This window comes from Nomascus leucogenys, chromosome 12 (genome assembly GCF_006542625.1).
Source record: "Nomascus leucogenys isolate Asia chromosome 12, Asia_NLE_v1, whole genome shotgun sequence".
NCBI classification, from domain to species: domain Eukaryota; kingdom Metazoa; phylum Chordata; class Mammalia; order Primates; family Hylobatidae; genus Nomascus; species Nomascus leucogenys.
Window position 1 is genome coordinate 12920494 of NC_044392.1, and position 12399 is coordinate 12932892.

Genomic DNA, 12399 nt, shown 5'->3' on the forward strand with positions numbered 1-12399 from the left:
CAGGAGCCGGGATGTGCCCCTCCCCCAGGCCACCCCCCAAAGGCACACTTTTGCAGGGCCTACCTACCTCCTCACCCTATCCAGTCAGGCACCAATGAATTTTCAAAATTGCATGTTCCAGATTGGGGCCTGGCAGCCCCATGCTCCCCTCACGCCCTGCATCAGACCTCATCCTCTTTCCGCAGCAGCCTCCACCTTTCTCTCCAACCCCATCCTCTTTACTACAGCCAGAGTCATCCACCAAAAATGCCTGTCTGATCACACCATTCTGCTCAAAACCCTCCCAATAGTCCCCAGTGTCAGGATCTTTCCATCCATGTTACTTACCCAGCCCTCACCCCACCTGCCAAATTGCCATAATTAGGCATCTGAAATGCTGCCCTCCAGCTACCTACTTCAAGCCTCAGCTCAGATGTTCCTCCTCTGTGACCCCTGCCTTCAGCCCTCAGTACCCACTTCTACCAACACTGCCCTTGCTGTGCCCCAGTGACCCCCGTGTTTGCAAGTGTGTCCGTACTCCAAGCCCTAAGCAGCACAGGAGGTGAGCTGTGGGGAGACTAGAGCAGAGTCAGACCCTGAAAGCTGCGCAGAGGCTAAGCAACCCAACAAGGCAGGTGAACTGGCCGCTGAGAGAAGAATCGGGTGGAGCAGAGAGCAGTTGCTGCAGGGCAGACAGCCAGGACCCCCAAATCTGCACGTACCAGCAGTCAGCCGCCCCACGCAGGGACCGGCTTACCCCTCGCTCCCCGCCCTCACTCACTTTCTCCCGCCCTCGGCCCGGCCTCCCAGCTCTCTACTTTGCGTGTCTACAAACTCAACTCCCAGTTTCCGTGCCTCTCCACCGCTCGAGTTCTCTACTCCCCATATCCGAGGGGCCCCTCCCAGCATCTACCTCCCTCCCAACCTCGGGGGACCTAGCCAAGCTAGGGGGGACTGGATCCGACGGGTGGAGCAGCCAGGTGAGCCCCGAAAGGTGGGGCGGGGCAGGGGCGCTCCCAGCCCCACCCCGGGATCTGGTGACGCTGGGGCTGGAATTTGACACCGGACGGCTGCGGCGGCGGGCAGGAGGCTGCTGAGGGATGGAGTTGGGCCCGGCCCCCAGACAAGGCCCGCGGGCTCCGCCAGCAGCAGGTCCCTCGGGCCCCAGCCCTCGCTGCCACCCGGGCCTGGAGCCTCACACCCGAGGTAAGCCAGCCCACTTGCCTGTTTCTGGTCCCAGCCCTGGATGGACGCTCCTGGGCTAGGGGAGTGGACAGGACCACCCCCCTCCTCTCCTTTCTTGCATCCTCCCTCTCTTGGGCCCTCGGCACAGTTCTCCGCCCCTCCCAGCCCCTCAGTCCCTCTTGTCGCTTGTTGGACTGTGCTGGCCTTGCCGGCCCACTGTAATGTGAGGCTCCCGCTGCCGCTACAGGGTACAGACTGGCTGCCAAGGCCACACTTTTGGCTAAAAGAGGCACTGCCAGGTGCACAGTCCTGGGCATGCGCCGTTTGAGCTTCGGGGGAAAGCCCAGCACTGGTCCCCGGAAAGGTGCCTAGAAGAACACGGTGCAGGACCCCGTGGTGAGTAGCGGGCTGGTGGATGGGGAGGCAAGGGCTAGAGAACCAAATGGCCCTAGACCACAAGGAGGTAGGAGGCAGGGCCTGAGCTGCCCTCAAGAGACCTGCTCCCAGGCTCCCCCTAGCGCAGAGGGCTCCCAAGGCTGCCCTGCCTGCCTTTCCCTCCATCACGGAGAACAGTCACCGGCCTGGCTCGGAGGCCCTGATTCCACTTAGCCAAGAGGCGCCTACCAGGACCTGGAAGACAACCCCAGGAAGACCTGGGGGTCTGTTCCACAGGTGTGCAGGCATTCTGTGTGCTAAAGGATGAGGATGAGGGTGGCAGCTGGGACCCAAGAGGAGGCTGGCTAATGAGGACTTATGAAGGCTCTGGGACCCCAAAATGGTGTTTGGGAGTGCCAGCAGTGGGAGCTTAGGAAGGCTGGCTGGGATCAGGAACGATGGCTCAAGGGGGAAACTTCTAGGAGCATGACTATGCTGCCAGATCCATAGGAGGCTGGGAGGGGGACAGACCTAGACCAGCTCCCAGGGTGGCTCAGCTCTGAGAGACCAGGCTGGTATGGAAGCCTAGCTGGCCCTCCTGGGAGTGGCTCAGGCCTGAACGTAGCTGAGGGGATAGAAAAGCCCACCCTGCTTGGAATCTGCAGGCTTGGCAGACTCTGCCCCCTTGTGGCCACAGGAAGCCATGGCCCAGGCCCCATGTTTTCAGAGGGCCCATTAGCTCCCACCATCCCCCAGCTCTGTGGTCATCGAGGGACACCTATGGTCAGAGGAGAGAACTCAGGTGGCTCTGGGTCCAGAACACAGTTCACAGAGGGGCAAGGTGAAGCAGCTCTGGGTGGGCAGCACAGGCTGAGGCTTGGGGCTCACTATCATGAGATAACTCTTAGAGTGACCAGCTAGCACCCTAATTCTTCTCCAGCCCTCAGCTTCCTCTCTGGCAGCCTGGGGTGAAGGCCTCTGTAGGACCAAGTGTGTCCAGCTATAACTCCCTCCAGCCACTTCTGGCATCTCCAGCCCTACAGCACAGAGCAGGAAAGTTCTGGGAAAAAAGGACCCCTCTCTCCCCTCTGGCTGTGTGACCTTGTAACCTTAGACAACCTCTGAGCCTTGTTTGCTCATCTGGAAAAAGGGGATTAAACCATTTACCTCATGGAGTTGTGAAAGAATAGCTGCAAAGCACCTAACACATAGTAAGGTTCCCAGTGCAGCTACTTCTGCTGGGTTGAGTACAGCTGTGTAGGCCCCTTGTTCCTCACCTGGAGAAACTGGGGTGGCAGGACGGCCCCCCCAAAAGATAACTCATCTCTTAATTTACAAGCTGCCTCAAGAGGAGGGTGGGGGAACAGCTCAACAAAGGCTGATGGGCGCTCCTGGTGTTGATAGAGATGGAACTTGGACTTGGAGGCCTCTCCGCGCTGTCCCACTGCCCCTGGCCTAGGCGGCAGGTGAGTGGTTCTCCCAGTGACTCCTACCTGGTACTGAGGAAAGGCGGCTTGACTGGCGAGGGAGAGCAGGGCTTGGCTTGGGCAGCGGTTAGGTGTGGGAGGGGAAATGGTCAGGGAGGGACCAGGTGAATGGGAGGAGGAGCGGGACTACTCTGAATGGTCGATGCACTCAGGTGATTCCTCCCCTGGGCTCCCAGAGGCAGCAAACCCAGCAAACTGGAACCTAGGCCCTTTCTGAGTTTCCCCTCCACACAGCCAGGAGCCCATGCCCGGCCTGATCTCAGCCCGAGGACAACCCCTCCTTGAGGTCCTTCCTCCCCAAGCCCACCTGGGCGCCCTCTTTCTCCCTGAGGCTCCACTTGGTCTCTCCGCGCAGCCTGCCCTGTGGCCCACCCTGGCCGCTCTGGCTCTGCTGAGCAGCGTCGCAGAGGCCTCCCTGGGCCCCGCGCCCCGCAGCCCTGCCCCCCGCGAAGGCCCCGCGCCTGTCCTGGCGTCCCCCGCCGGCCACCTGCCGGGTAGGTGAGAGGGCGAGGGGGCGGGGCGGGGCTGGCCCGGGACACCGCGCGTGACTGGGTCTCATTCCAGGAGGACGCACGACCCGCTGGTGCAGTGGAAGAGCCCGGCGGCCGCCGCCGCAGCCTTCTCGGCCTGCGCCCCCGCCGCCCGCGCCCCCATCTGCTCCTCCCCGCGGGAGCCGCGCGGCGCGGGCTGGGGGCCCGGGCAGCCACGTTCGGGCAGCGGGGGCGCGGGGCTGCCGCCTGCGCTCGCAGCTGGTGCCGGTGCGCGCGCTCGGCCTGGGCCACCGCTCGGACGAGCTGGTGCGTTTCCGCTTCTGCAGCGGCTCCTGCCGCCGCGCGCGCTCTCCACACGACCTCAGCCTGGCCAGCCTACTGGGCGCCGGGGCCCTGCGACCGCCCCCGGGTTCCCGGCCCGTCAGCCAGCCCTGCTGCCGACCCACGCGCTACGAAGCAGTCTCCTTCATGGACGTCAACAGCACCTGGAGAACCGTGGACCGCCTCTCGGCCACCGCCTGCGGCTGCCTGGGCTGAGGGCTCGCTCCAGGGCTTTGCAGACTGGACCCTTACCGGTGGCTCTTCCTGCCTGGGACCCTCCCGCAGAGTCCCACTAGCCAGCGGCCTCAGCAGGGACGGAGGCCTCAGAGCTGAGAGGCCCCTGCCGCTGAGTGATGGACATCATCCCCGGAGAGGTGAAGGGACAACTGACTGGCAGTCCCAGAGCCCTCACCCTGCGGATCCCAGCCTAAAAGACATCAGAGACCTCAGCTATGGCGCCCTTCGGACCCACTTCTCACAGACTCTGGCACTGGCCAGGCCTCGAACCTGGGACCCCTCCTCTGATGAACTCTACGGTGGCTGAGGCATCAGCCCCTGCCCAGGCCCTGTAGGGACAGCATTTGAAGGACACATATTGCAGTTGCTTGGCTGAAAGTGCCTGTGCTGGAACTGGCCTGTACTCACTCGTGGGAGCTGGCCCCTATTTATTATTTCTAAGTTATTTATTTACTTCTGTGGCTTGTCAGATCCTTTCCTGGGCAGTAGGGGGTTGGGGAGAAGAGGCTGGATGGAGATCATGCCTTGCTGATTGCACTCACACACCTCAGGCTGACTCAGCTATCACAGACCTGGCCTGGATCTCCGGCCCCCACCCAGCAGCTCCGGGATGGGAGGCATGGAACACAGGCAGGGGCAGGGCGGGCAGCAAGGGTGCAGTCACTAGTCCTGGCAGGCTGCTCACTTGGGCCTGGGCTTACCTCTGGGGAAAGAGACTACAGAGCCGTCTGTGGAGAAAGCCCTGTCTGTGTGACCTCTGGCATCTTTGAGGCCCCCGCTTGGTGGGTAAAGATACAGAGAAGCACCCATTGCCCCGCCCCACTGTCATTGATCAGTCTCTTACCATCCAGGGAATTGTCTTGAAGGTGTCTTGTCAGATATACACATGCCTCTGCTTGCAGACAGGCCAGCATGGTTAACTCACTATCCACATTCCATGAAGCAGCCCAGGGCATGAGGGCATCTGAAAAAAACTGAGGGTTGGGAGAGGGTGCAGTGGGGTGCTGGCTCCAGTAAGCGAAGCACAGAGCTCCATGGGGATAAGGAGGCAGGAAAAGATAAGGGCCCCAGCAGGATCTGCATCCTGGGTGATAAACAAGGATATTCATTAATTCAAACAAATATTTATTAAGCACCTATTTTATGTCAGATACTGATTATATGATAGATGCCAAGGATACAGAAGTGAAACAGACATGATCCCTGCCCTCGAGAAGCTTCAACCAGGAGAGACAGACAATAAGTAAAAGCAATTACAGTAATAAGTATTTAAATCCAATTTGGCAAATGGTACAAAAAGGACAGGAAGCTACAAAGTCCACACCTTCGTGGGGAAGAAAGGAGAAGTTAGTGCTGACCCTGGCCTCTCACACCACCCCCCAAGTCACCTCCAAAAGGCCAGGGCTATCCCTGAGCTTTTCTGGATATCCTTTGAAACCTTGTTTCCCACGTCCTATGCATTTGTATTGGGGAGGCCTCTGTGATTTTTCTTTTTTGGAAATGAGATGGGGGCATGGATTTGGAAAGGATGCTAAGTCTGAGGAACTGTGGGACATCCAGAGGGGTTGTCAGAAGGCAGTGGGATCTGCTGGTCTGGAGCTGCCGAGGGAGGTCTGGGCTGGACTGATGTGACAGCTGTCAGCACAGAGGCAGGAGCTGCAGCCGGGGGTGAATGGGAGCACTACGAGAGATGGAGAGGGTCGAGGGCGAGATCCCTCAAGCATTTAACGCTGCTGAGAGAAATTCCTTCCAATCCACCTGTGTGCCTTCCTGCTTTGGCACAGACGCCCCCTTCACCCAGGCTAGAGTGAGGAGCTGGCAAGAGCTCTCTGAAGGCTGTGCCCATTCTGGATCAAGGAGGAGAAACGTGTGTGTGCTCCCACTCTTCTGCATTCACTGCCCCAGTTCTAGATGCTCCAAAAATTTCAATGCCTTTGCTCCCTTCAAACACCCTGTTGGCCCCTCTCTGCCTCCAAACGGATTCAGGATCCTTAGTTCCACCTTCCCTCCTGCAAAGAAAATGGCCCCGGGGCCATACAGTTTAGAGGGCTGGCTGCAGGCAGAGAAGGACATTCTGTCAATTCCAGGGTTATTGGGGCCAGGCAGCCCCCTGCTGGCGAGACTTTAAAGCCTAGCCTAGTCCCCAAACCCGCTACTCAGTAGACATGGCTGCTCCAGAGCCAGTAAAGGAGACCAACTGAAGCCATCTCTGACAATGCTCACAGTGACAGGGCCACAGCCCAAGCCAAAGGTGCTGGCTGTCGACATTCCCCCAGGCTGCCAGCTTTTGAGGGAATAGGGCCCACCCCAGCTGGAGGCTGCATTCTGGACCCCAGACAGCTTGTGCTCAACATCTCAGAGTCCGGAACAAGACAGCAACAGCTCCAAGAACACATTCCCATATGAATTAGCCTCAGTTTGCAACTCAGGACAACCCAAATCAAAAGGAAGAAAGAGAGTGAAGGAGGGAAGGAGGGGAGGGAGGGAAGCAGGGAGGGAGGGAGAGAGAGAGGGAAGGAAGGAAGGAAGGAGAAAGAGAGAGAGAAAGCAAGAAGCAAGCAAGAAAGAAAAGGTTGTTTTCCCCAAAGGAAACAGGCTGCAGAGCTGTATCTCTGTTTACCACATAGTAGCTATAACCTGTCACCAGGTGGCACATTGTAGCTCCTGGGGCCACAGGTGACTCTGATCAATACTAAAGCCAAAGGCCATTTAGTCCTCTGAACTCTCAGAAGCATTCGATAGTATCAGTCCTCCTTGAAAACCTGTCTTCCCGTGACTCTCTTTGTCCAATACTCTCCGGGTTCTCCTTCCACTCCTCCAGGGGCTTGTTCTCAAACGACTTCTGAGTTCCTCTTCCTCTCTCTGCCTCTCATGTTCCTCAGAGCTCTGATACCGACTCTCTCTCCTCTTCCCATTCTACTCTCTCCCTGAGCAGCACTGTCTACTCCCGTGGTTTCAGTTACCACCTCCATGCTGACCATGCTCACATTTCATCTCCAGTCTAGAACATTCTGTAATTCCAATCCCTCTATCTGTATATCCTGGGAGACCTCAAGCTTAACATATCCGTACTGGATGTCTTCCGTTTGCTCCATCAGATCTGCTGTCCACCCTTCTCCAACCTGCTCTGCTCCTCACATCAATGAGCTTCCCTGCTGTCCAGCTTCCAGACCCTCCCCAGTGTTCCCTCCTCAGTGAGTGCACCAAGCTCATCCAGTGACACAGCCAGAAACTTGGGCAATCTCCTAGGCTCCTTAAGCTCTGTCATGTCCCTTAAGCATTGGTCACCAAATCCTTAGATCCTGCAGATGCATCCCCTTTCCCTATCCTCAGTGCTATGCTACTGAAGCCTTCATAATTTTTTGGATGGTTTATTGCTCATCCTCCTACCTGGTCTCACTGTCTCCAGTCACAACTCCCTCCAACCATTCTCAACCCTGCAGCCAGATAAGTTACCTTCTCTTCATATTAACTGAGCATGAAGTGTCATGCACTGGGCTAGTTTCAGGGATTCAGAGACCAGTGAGAAACATGTTTTGCCATCAAGGAAACTATACTTGGAGATGGAAGTAGGGGTAGGGTAGCAAATAAAAGTAAAAGACATCCGGTTAAATTTGGATTTCAGGCCCAGCGTGGTGACTCATGCCTGTAATCCCAGCACTTTGGGAGGCCGAGGTGGGCGGATCACGAGGTCAAGAGAGCGAGACCACCCTGCCCAACATGGTAAAACCCGGTCTCTACTAAAAATATAAAAATTAGCTGGGCGTGGTGGCACGCACCTGTAGTCCCAGCTACTTGGGAGGCTGAGGCAGGAGAATCACTTGAACCCGGGAGGCAGAGGTTGCAGTGAGCCAAGACTGTGCCACTGCACTCTAGCCTGGCAACAAAGTGAGATTCCGTCTCAAAAAAAAAAAAAAAATGAATTTCAGGTAAACAATAAATACACTTTTTTTTTTTTTAGATAGGGTCTTGCTGTGTCCCTTGGGCTGGAGTGCAGTGGTATGATCTCGGTTCACTGCAACCTCCACCTCCTGGGCTCAAGTGATCCTCCCACCTTAGCCTCCTAACTAGCTAAGACTACAGGTGCATTCTACCACGACTGGCTAATTTTTTAACTTTTTTGTTTTTTTTTTGTAGGGATGGGCTCTTGCTATGTTACCCAGGCTGGTCTTGAACTCCTGAGTTCAAGAGATCCTCCCACCTTGGCCTCCCAAAGTGCTCAGATTACAGGTGCGAGTCAACATGCCTGGCCTAAATACTTGTTTTCAGTATGTCCAATGCAACAATTGAGACATACTTATACAAAAAATTTGGCTGGGCATAGTGGCTCACCCCTGTAATCCCAGCACTTTGGGAGGCTGAAACGGGTGGATTGCTAGAGCTCAGGAATTCAAGACCAGCCTGGGCAACATAGTGAAACCCTGTCTCTACCAAAAATACAAAAACTTAGCCAGGTGTGGTGACGTGCATCTGTGGTCCAGCTACTTGGGAGGCTGAGGTGGAAGGATTGCTTGAGCCCGAGGGGGTGGAAGTTGCAGAGCCAAAATCGCACCACTGCACTCCAACCTGGGTGACAGAGTAAGACTCCATCTCAAAAAAGAAAAAAAAAAAAAAAAAAAAAAAAAAAAAGGCCGGGCGCGGTGGCTCACGCCTGTAATCCCAGCACTTTGGGAGGCTGAGGTGGGCGGATCACGAGGTCAGGAGATCAAGACCATCCTGGCTAACACGGTGGGACCCCACCTCTACTAAAAATACAAAAAAAGTTAGCCGGGCATGGTGGTGGGTGCCTGTAGTCCCAGCTACGCGGGCGGCTGAGGCAGGAGAATGGCATGAACCCGGGAGGCGGAGCTTGCAGTGAGCCGAGATGGCGCCACTGCACTCCAGCCTGGCCCACAGAGCAAGACTCCGTCTCAAAAAAAAAAAAAAAAAGGCCAGGCGCGGTGGCTCACGCCTGTAATCCCAGCACTCTAGGAGGCCGAGGCGGGCAGATCACGAGGTCAGGAGATCGAGACCATCCTGGCTAACATGGTGAAACCCTGTCTCTACTAAAAATACAAAAAATTAGCTGGGTGTGGTGGTGGGCGCCTGTAGTCCCAGCTACTCAGGAGAATGGCGTGAACCCAGGAGGCGGAGCTTGCAGTGAGCTGAGATTGCGCCACTGCACTCCAGCTTAGGCGACAGTGAGACTCTGTCTCAAAAAAAAAAAAAAAAAAAATTTGTTGTTTATCTGATACTCAAAATTAAATAGATGGTCAGGTGCGGTGGCTCACGCCTGTAATCCCAGCACTTTGGGAGGCCGAGGTGGGCAGATCACGAGGTCAGGAGTTCGAGACCAGCCTGGCCAATATGGTGAAACCCCGTCTCCACTAAAAATACAAAATTAGCCAGGGATGGTGGCACACACCTGTAGTCCCAGTTACTCGGGAGGCAGAAGAATTGCTTGAACCTGGGAGGCAGAGGTTGCAGTGAGCCATGCCACTGCACTCTAGCCTGGGCGACAGAGCGAGACTCCATCTCAAAAAAAATAAATAAATAAGTGTCCTGATTTTTTTCTGGCAACCCTAGGTGGGGGTAAACAAGTACCCCAGTAGTCTATTTAGAAACTTCTCCATAAGGCCAGGACCTCAAAGGCCAGTGTATGCCTACACTGTGAAGGTGAATTGGAAAGAAACCTGCCCCTGTCTGACCTAACCTTGGTATAAGAAAGGGTAATAATCTCCCCCTGAGAATTCTTTTTTTTTTTTCTTTGGAGACAGTCTTGCTCTGTTGCCCAGGCTGGAGTGCAATGGCGCAATCTCAGCTCACTGCAACCTCCACCTCCCAGGTTCAAGAGATTCTCCTGCCTCAGCTTCCCAAGTAGCTGGGACTACAGGTGCCCGCCACCACACCAGGCTAACTTTTGTATTTTTAGTAGAGACGGGGGTTTCACCATGTTAGCCAGGCTGGTCTCAAACTCCTGACCTCGTGATCCACCCGCCTTGGCCTCCCAAAGTGCTGGTGGCGTGAGCCACCGCGCCCGGCCTTCCCCTGAGAATTCTTAACTACAAGCAGGCAGTCGTCTGGTTTTGCAGACCAAATTCACATGATCTTGGTAGGCTGAAAAACTTCAAAGTGATCATTTAATTTGACATGAACATGGACTGATAGTGGTTCCAGGTGACGAACAAAAGCTCCCTCTCCCCCTCTGCTGAGTTTTGGGATGTTCCCTCCTGAATCTGCAGACCTCTCCCAGGGTTGCCACAGGTTCTTGCCCCCATAAGTCTACACTTGTTCCTTAGAGAAGAGCCCTTCTGGCTTCCAAAGACTTATCCGCCACTTGGCTCTAAGCTATCTTGCACTAACATCCAAATCTCCTGGAGATCACCTTTGGTCTGGCCTCCGGAAATGCCCCCAACTCTCCCCAGGGCCTACTTCGGTCCATCTGTCCTAAGTAGTGTTTGCACAGGATGTTCAGGAGTCATTGCTGGGAGACTGGGCTTCTTTCTCTGCCAGATGCCTGGAACCTGCAGGGGTGAGGGGGAGCCCTGGATGGGAGGCAGGAAGAAAACACATACTGACTAAGCTGTGGTCTCTGGGCTGAGCCCCCCACCCCTAAAACTCCCTTAACTAAAATGAGTTTCAGAAGAAGCTAAGGTCTCATTGCTAGAAAGAGGCATAAACAGGTTTTGAACTCAGGACTAAGTCCAGAATTTGTGCATTTAAACCCCACTCCCAACACCATCTCCCCTGCCCACCACCACCTCCACCAGTGAAACCACCAGCCAGCACCAGGCCCCAGGTATTTCACACCCTAGGCACAGGCCTGGAATCAGTTACTTTATTTTGGCTTTCTATTTCCTCCTTCCAAATGTCTCCTGCCTCTCTTTCTTCCTTCAATTTGTCTTTCATATTGCAGATTTTTCTAAAATGCAAATGTAATCATCATTGCTCACTTGAAACCCCATCATGGTTTCATATTGCACTTAGGATAATGTCCAAACTCCTACAAGCATCTATTGCTACCAACTTGTCTTTCCAACCTCATCTGTTACTCATACCCTTCCCCTTCCCCGCCCCACATATATCCCCTTAAAATGAATATAAATTACTTGCTATTCTTTCTTTTCTTTTTTTTTTTAGACAGAGTCTCGCTCTGTCGCCCAGGCTGGAGTGCAGTGGCGCGATCTCAGCTCACTGCAAGCTCCACCTCCCGGGTTCAAGCCATTCTCCTGGGACTACAGGCGCCCGCCACCACGCCCGGCTAATTTTTTGTATTTTTAGTAGAGACGGGGTTTCACCGTGTTGGACAGCATGGTCTCGATCTCCTGACCTCGTGATCCGCCCGCCTCGGCCTCCCAAAGTGCTGGGATTACAGGTGTGAGCCACCGCGCCCGGCCCACTTGCTGTTCTTTATTGATGAAGACTTGCTGAATGACTTAGAGTCCTACTGGATTTTGCTTACCAGCTAAATGGGCCCCTCTCCTTCCCAGGCTCTCTATTCTTCCAGCTCAGATCAAGTTTTTCTTCTCAGGGAAGCCTTCATGGACCTTCTCAGGCCTCAGCAGCTACTGCCAATGCCAGCTTCCTCCATTTGAACAAAACTAAGGAGCTCTTTGCACTTTTAATTTTTTTCCTCTTCCCTGCTAGGGTAGCTGGCAGGAGTTAATAAACAATAAAATACAACTGGAGGGGTGAGAGGCAGGAACTACCGGGGCCTGTGGCAGACCAGATCTATGGCAGGGTCTGCCACCCTGTCTGTGTGCCAGGGGCAGGATAAGCCTAACTTTCCCCAAGCTCGATTTCCTCATCTCATTTGAAATGATGAATAAGAATACCCACCTCAGAGCTATTAAGAAAATTGAACCTAAGGTATGCAAAGTCCTGCTCCTAGCACTTAAATGCAAGCTACTCTTACTCTAGTTACACATAAAGTTACTTCCAAAAACCTTACGAAAGTGCCCGAGCACTGTCCATGGTATGTGGTTTCCCGGTTGCTTATTGGGTGGTCCCGAGAGCCTTCCTTTTTTCCTTCCTGAGGCGTGCCAAGTGCCCTCTCCTCTTCTCTGGGTGGTGCTGACGCCTTCTTCCCAGGCTGCACCTTTGCTGGGCCGGAGGATGCCGCCGCAGCGGAGCGCCAGAGTGACCAGGCAACCTCCCCAGCCTCCACCCTCTAGCCCAGGCTCCCACCTCCGTCCTCCAGCCCCTCGAGTCACGTCGTCCTACTAAAGAGTTGGGCCGCAGCGCCCCGCGCCGGTCTGACCCGGAATGCCTGCTCGCCGCGGTAGGCCGAGGACAGGCGGGGCTCTGCAGGTCCCCAACCCACGTGCTCCTGGCCTCCTCAGCAG

At 55.2% G+C, this 12399-nt stretch overlaps 1 protein-coding gene and 1 long non-coding RNA gene across 4 annotated transcripts; one reads left to right on the forward strand and one right to left on the reverse strand.

Moving 5' to 3' along the window:
* Positions 1-508: 508 nt before the first annotated feature.
* On the forward strand, positions 509-4529 carry ARTN (artemin). 3 transcript variants are annotated; one of them, XM_030823196.1, is made up of 5 exons: positions 509-1185; positions 1412-1560; positions 2879-3005; positions 3358-3520; positions 3591-4529. In XM_030823196.1, the coding sequence occupies exons 3-5, from the start codon at positions 2946-2948 to the stop codon at positions 4052-4054; spliced, it is 687 nt and encodes a 228-aa protein (XP_030679056.1). In that variant the 5' UTR covers positions 509-1185; positions 1412-1560; positions 2879-2945; the 3' UTR covers positions 4055-4529. The 3 variants fall into 3 exon arrangements, with proteins under 3 accessions (XP_030679056.1, XP_030679057.1, XP_030679058.1); XM_030823197.1 differs by having other exon boundaries at positions 3382-3520; XM_030823198.1 differs by lacking the exons at positions 509-1185; positions 1412-1560 and having other exon boundaries at positions 2659-3005; positions 3382-3520.
* A 5647-nt stretch (positions 4530-10176) lies between these two features.
* LOC115837530 lies at positions 10177-12361 on the reverse strand. The gene is made up of 2 exons (XR_004032543.1): positions 12006-12361; positions 10177-10599 (listed from the first exon to the last, which is right to left on the reverse strand). It is a non-coding gene; the product is annotated as an uncharacterized LOC115837530 (long non-coding RNA).
* Between the last annotated feature and the right edge of the window lie 38 nt (positions 12362-12399).

What these genes read in the sequence shown, in the direction of transcription:
- ARTN (XM_030823196.1), top strand. Translation starts at nt 2,946, where the DNA reads ATGGAACTTGGACTTGGAGGCCTCTCCGCGCTGTCCCACTGCCCCTGG. An exon ending in GCCCCTGGCCTAGGCGGCAG is followed by an intron (nt 3,006 to 3,357) that starts GTGAGTGGTTCT and finishes TTTCTCCCTGAG; the next exon opens with GCTCCACTTGGTCTCTCCGC. An exon ending in CCCCGCCGGCCACCTGCCGG is followed by an intron (nt 3,521 to 3,590) that starts GTAGGTGAGAGG and finishes GTCTCATTCCAG; the next exon opens with GAGGACGCACGACCCGCTGG.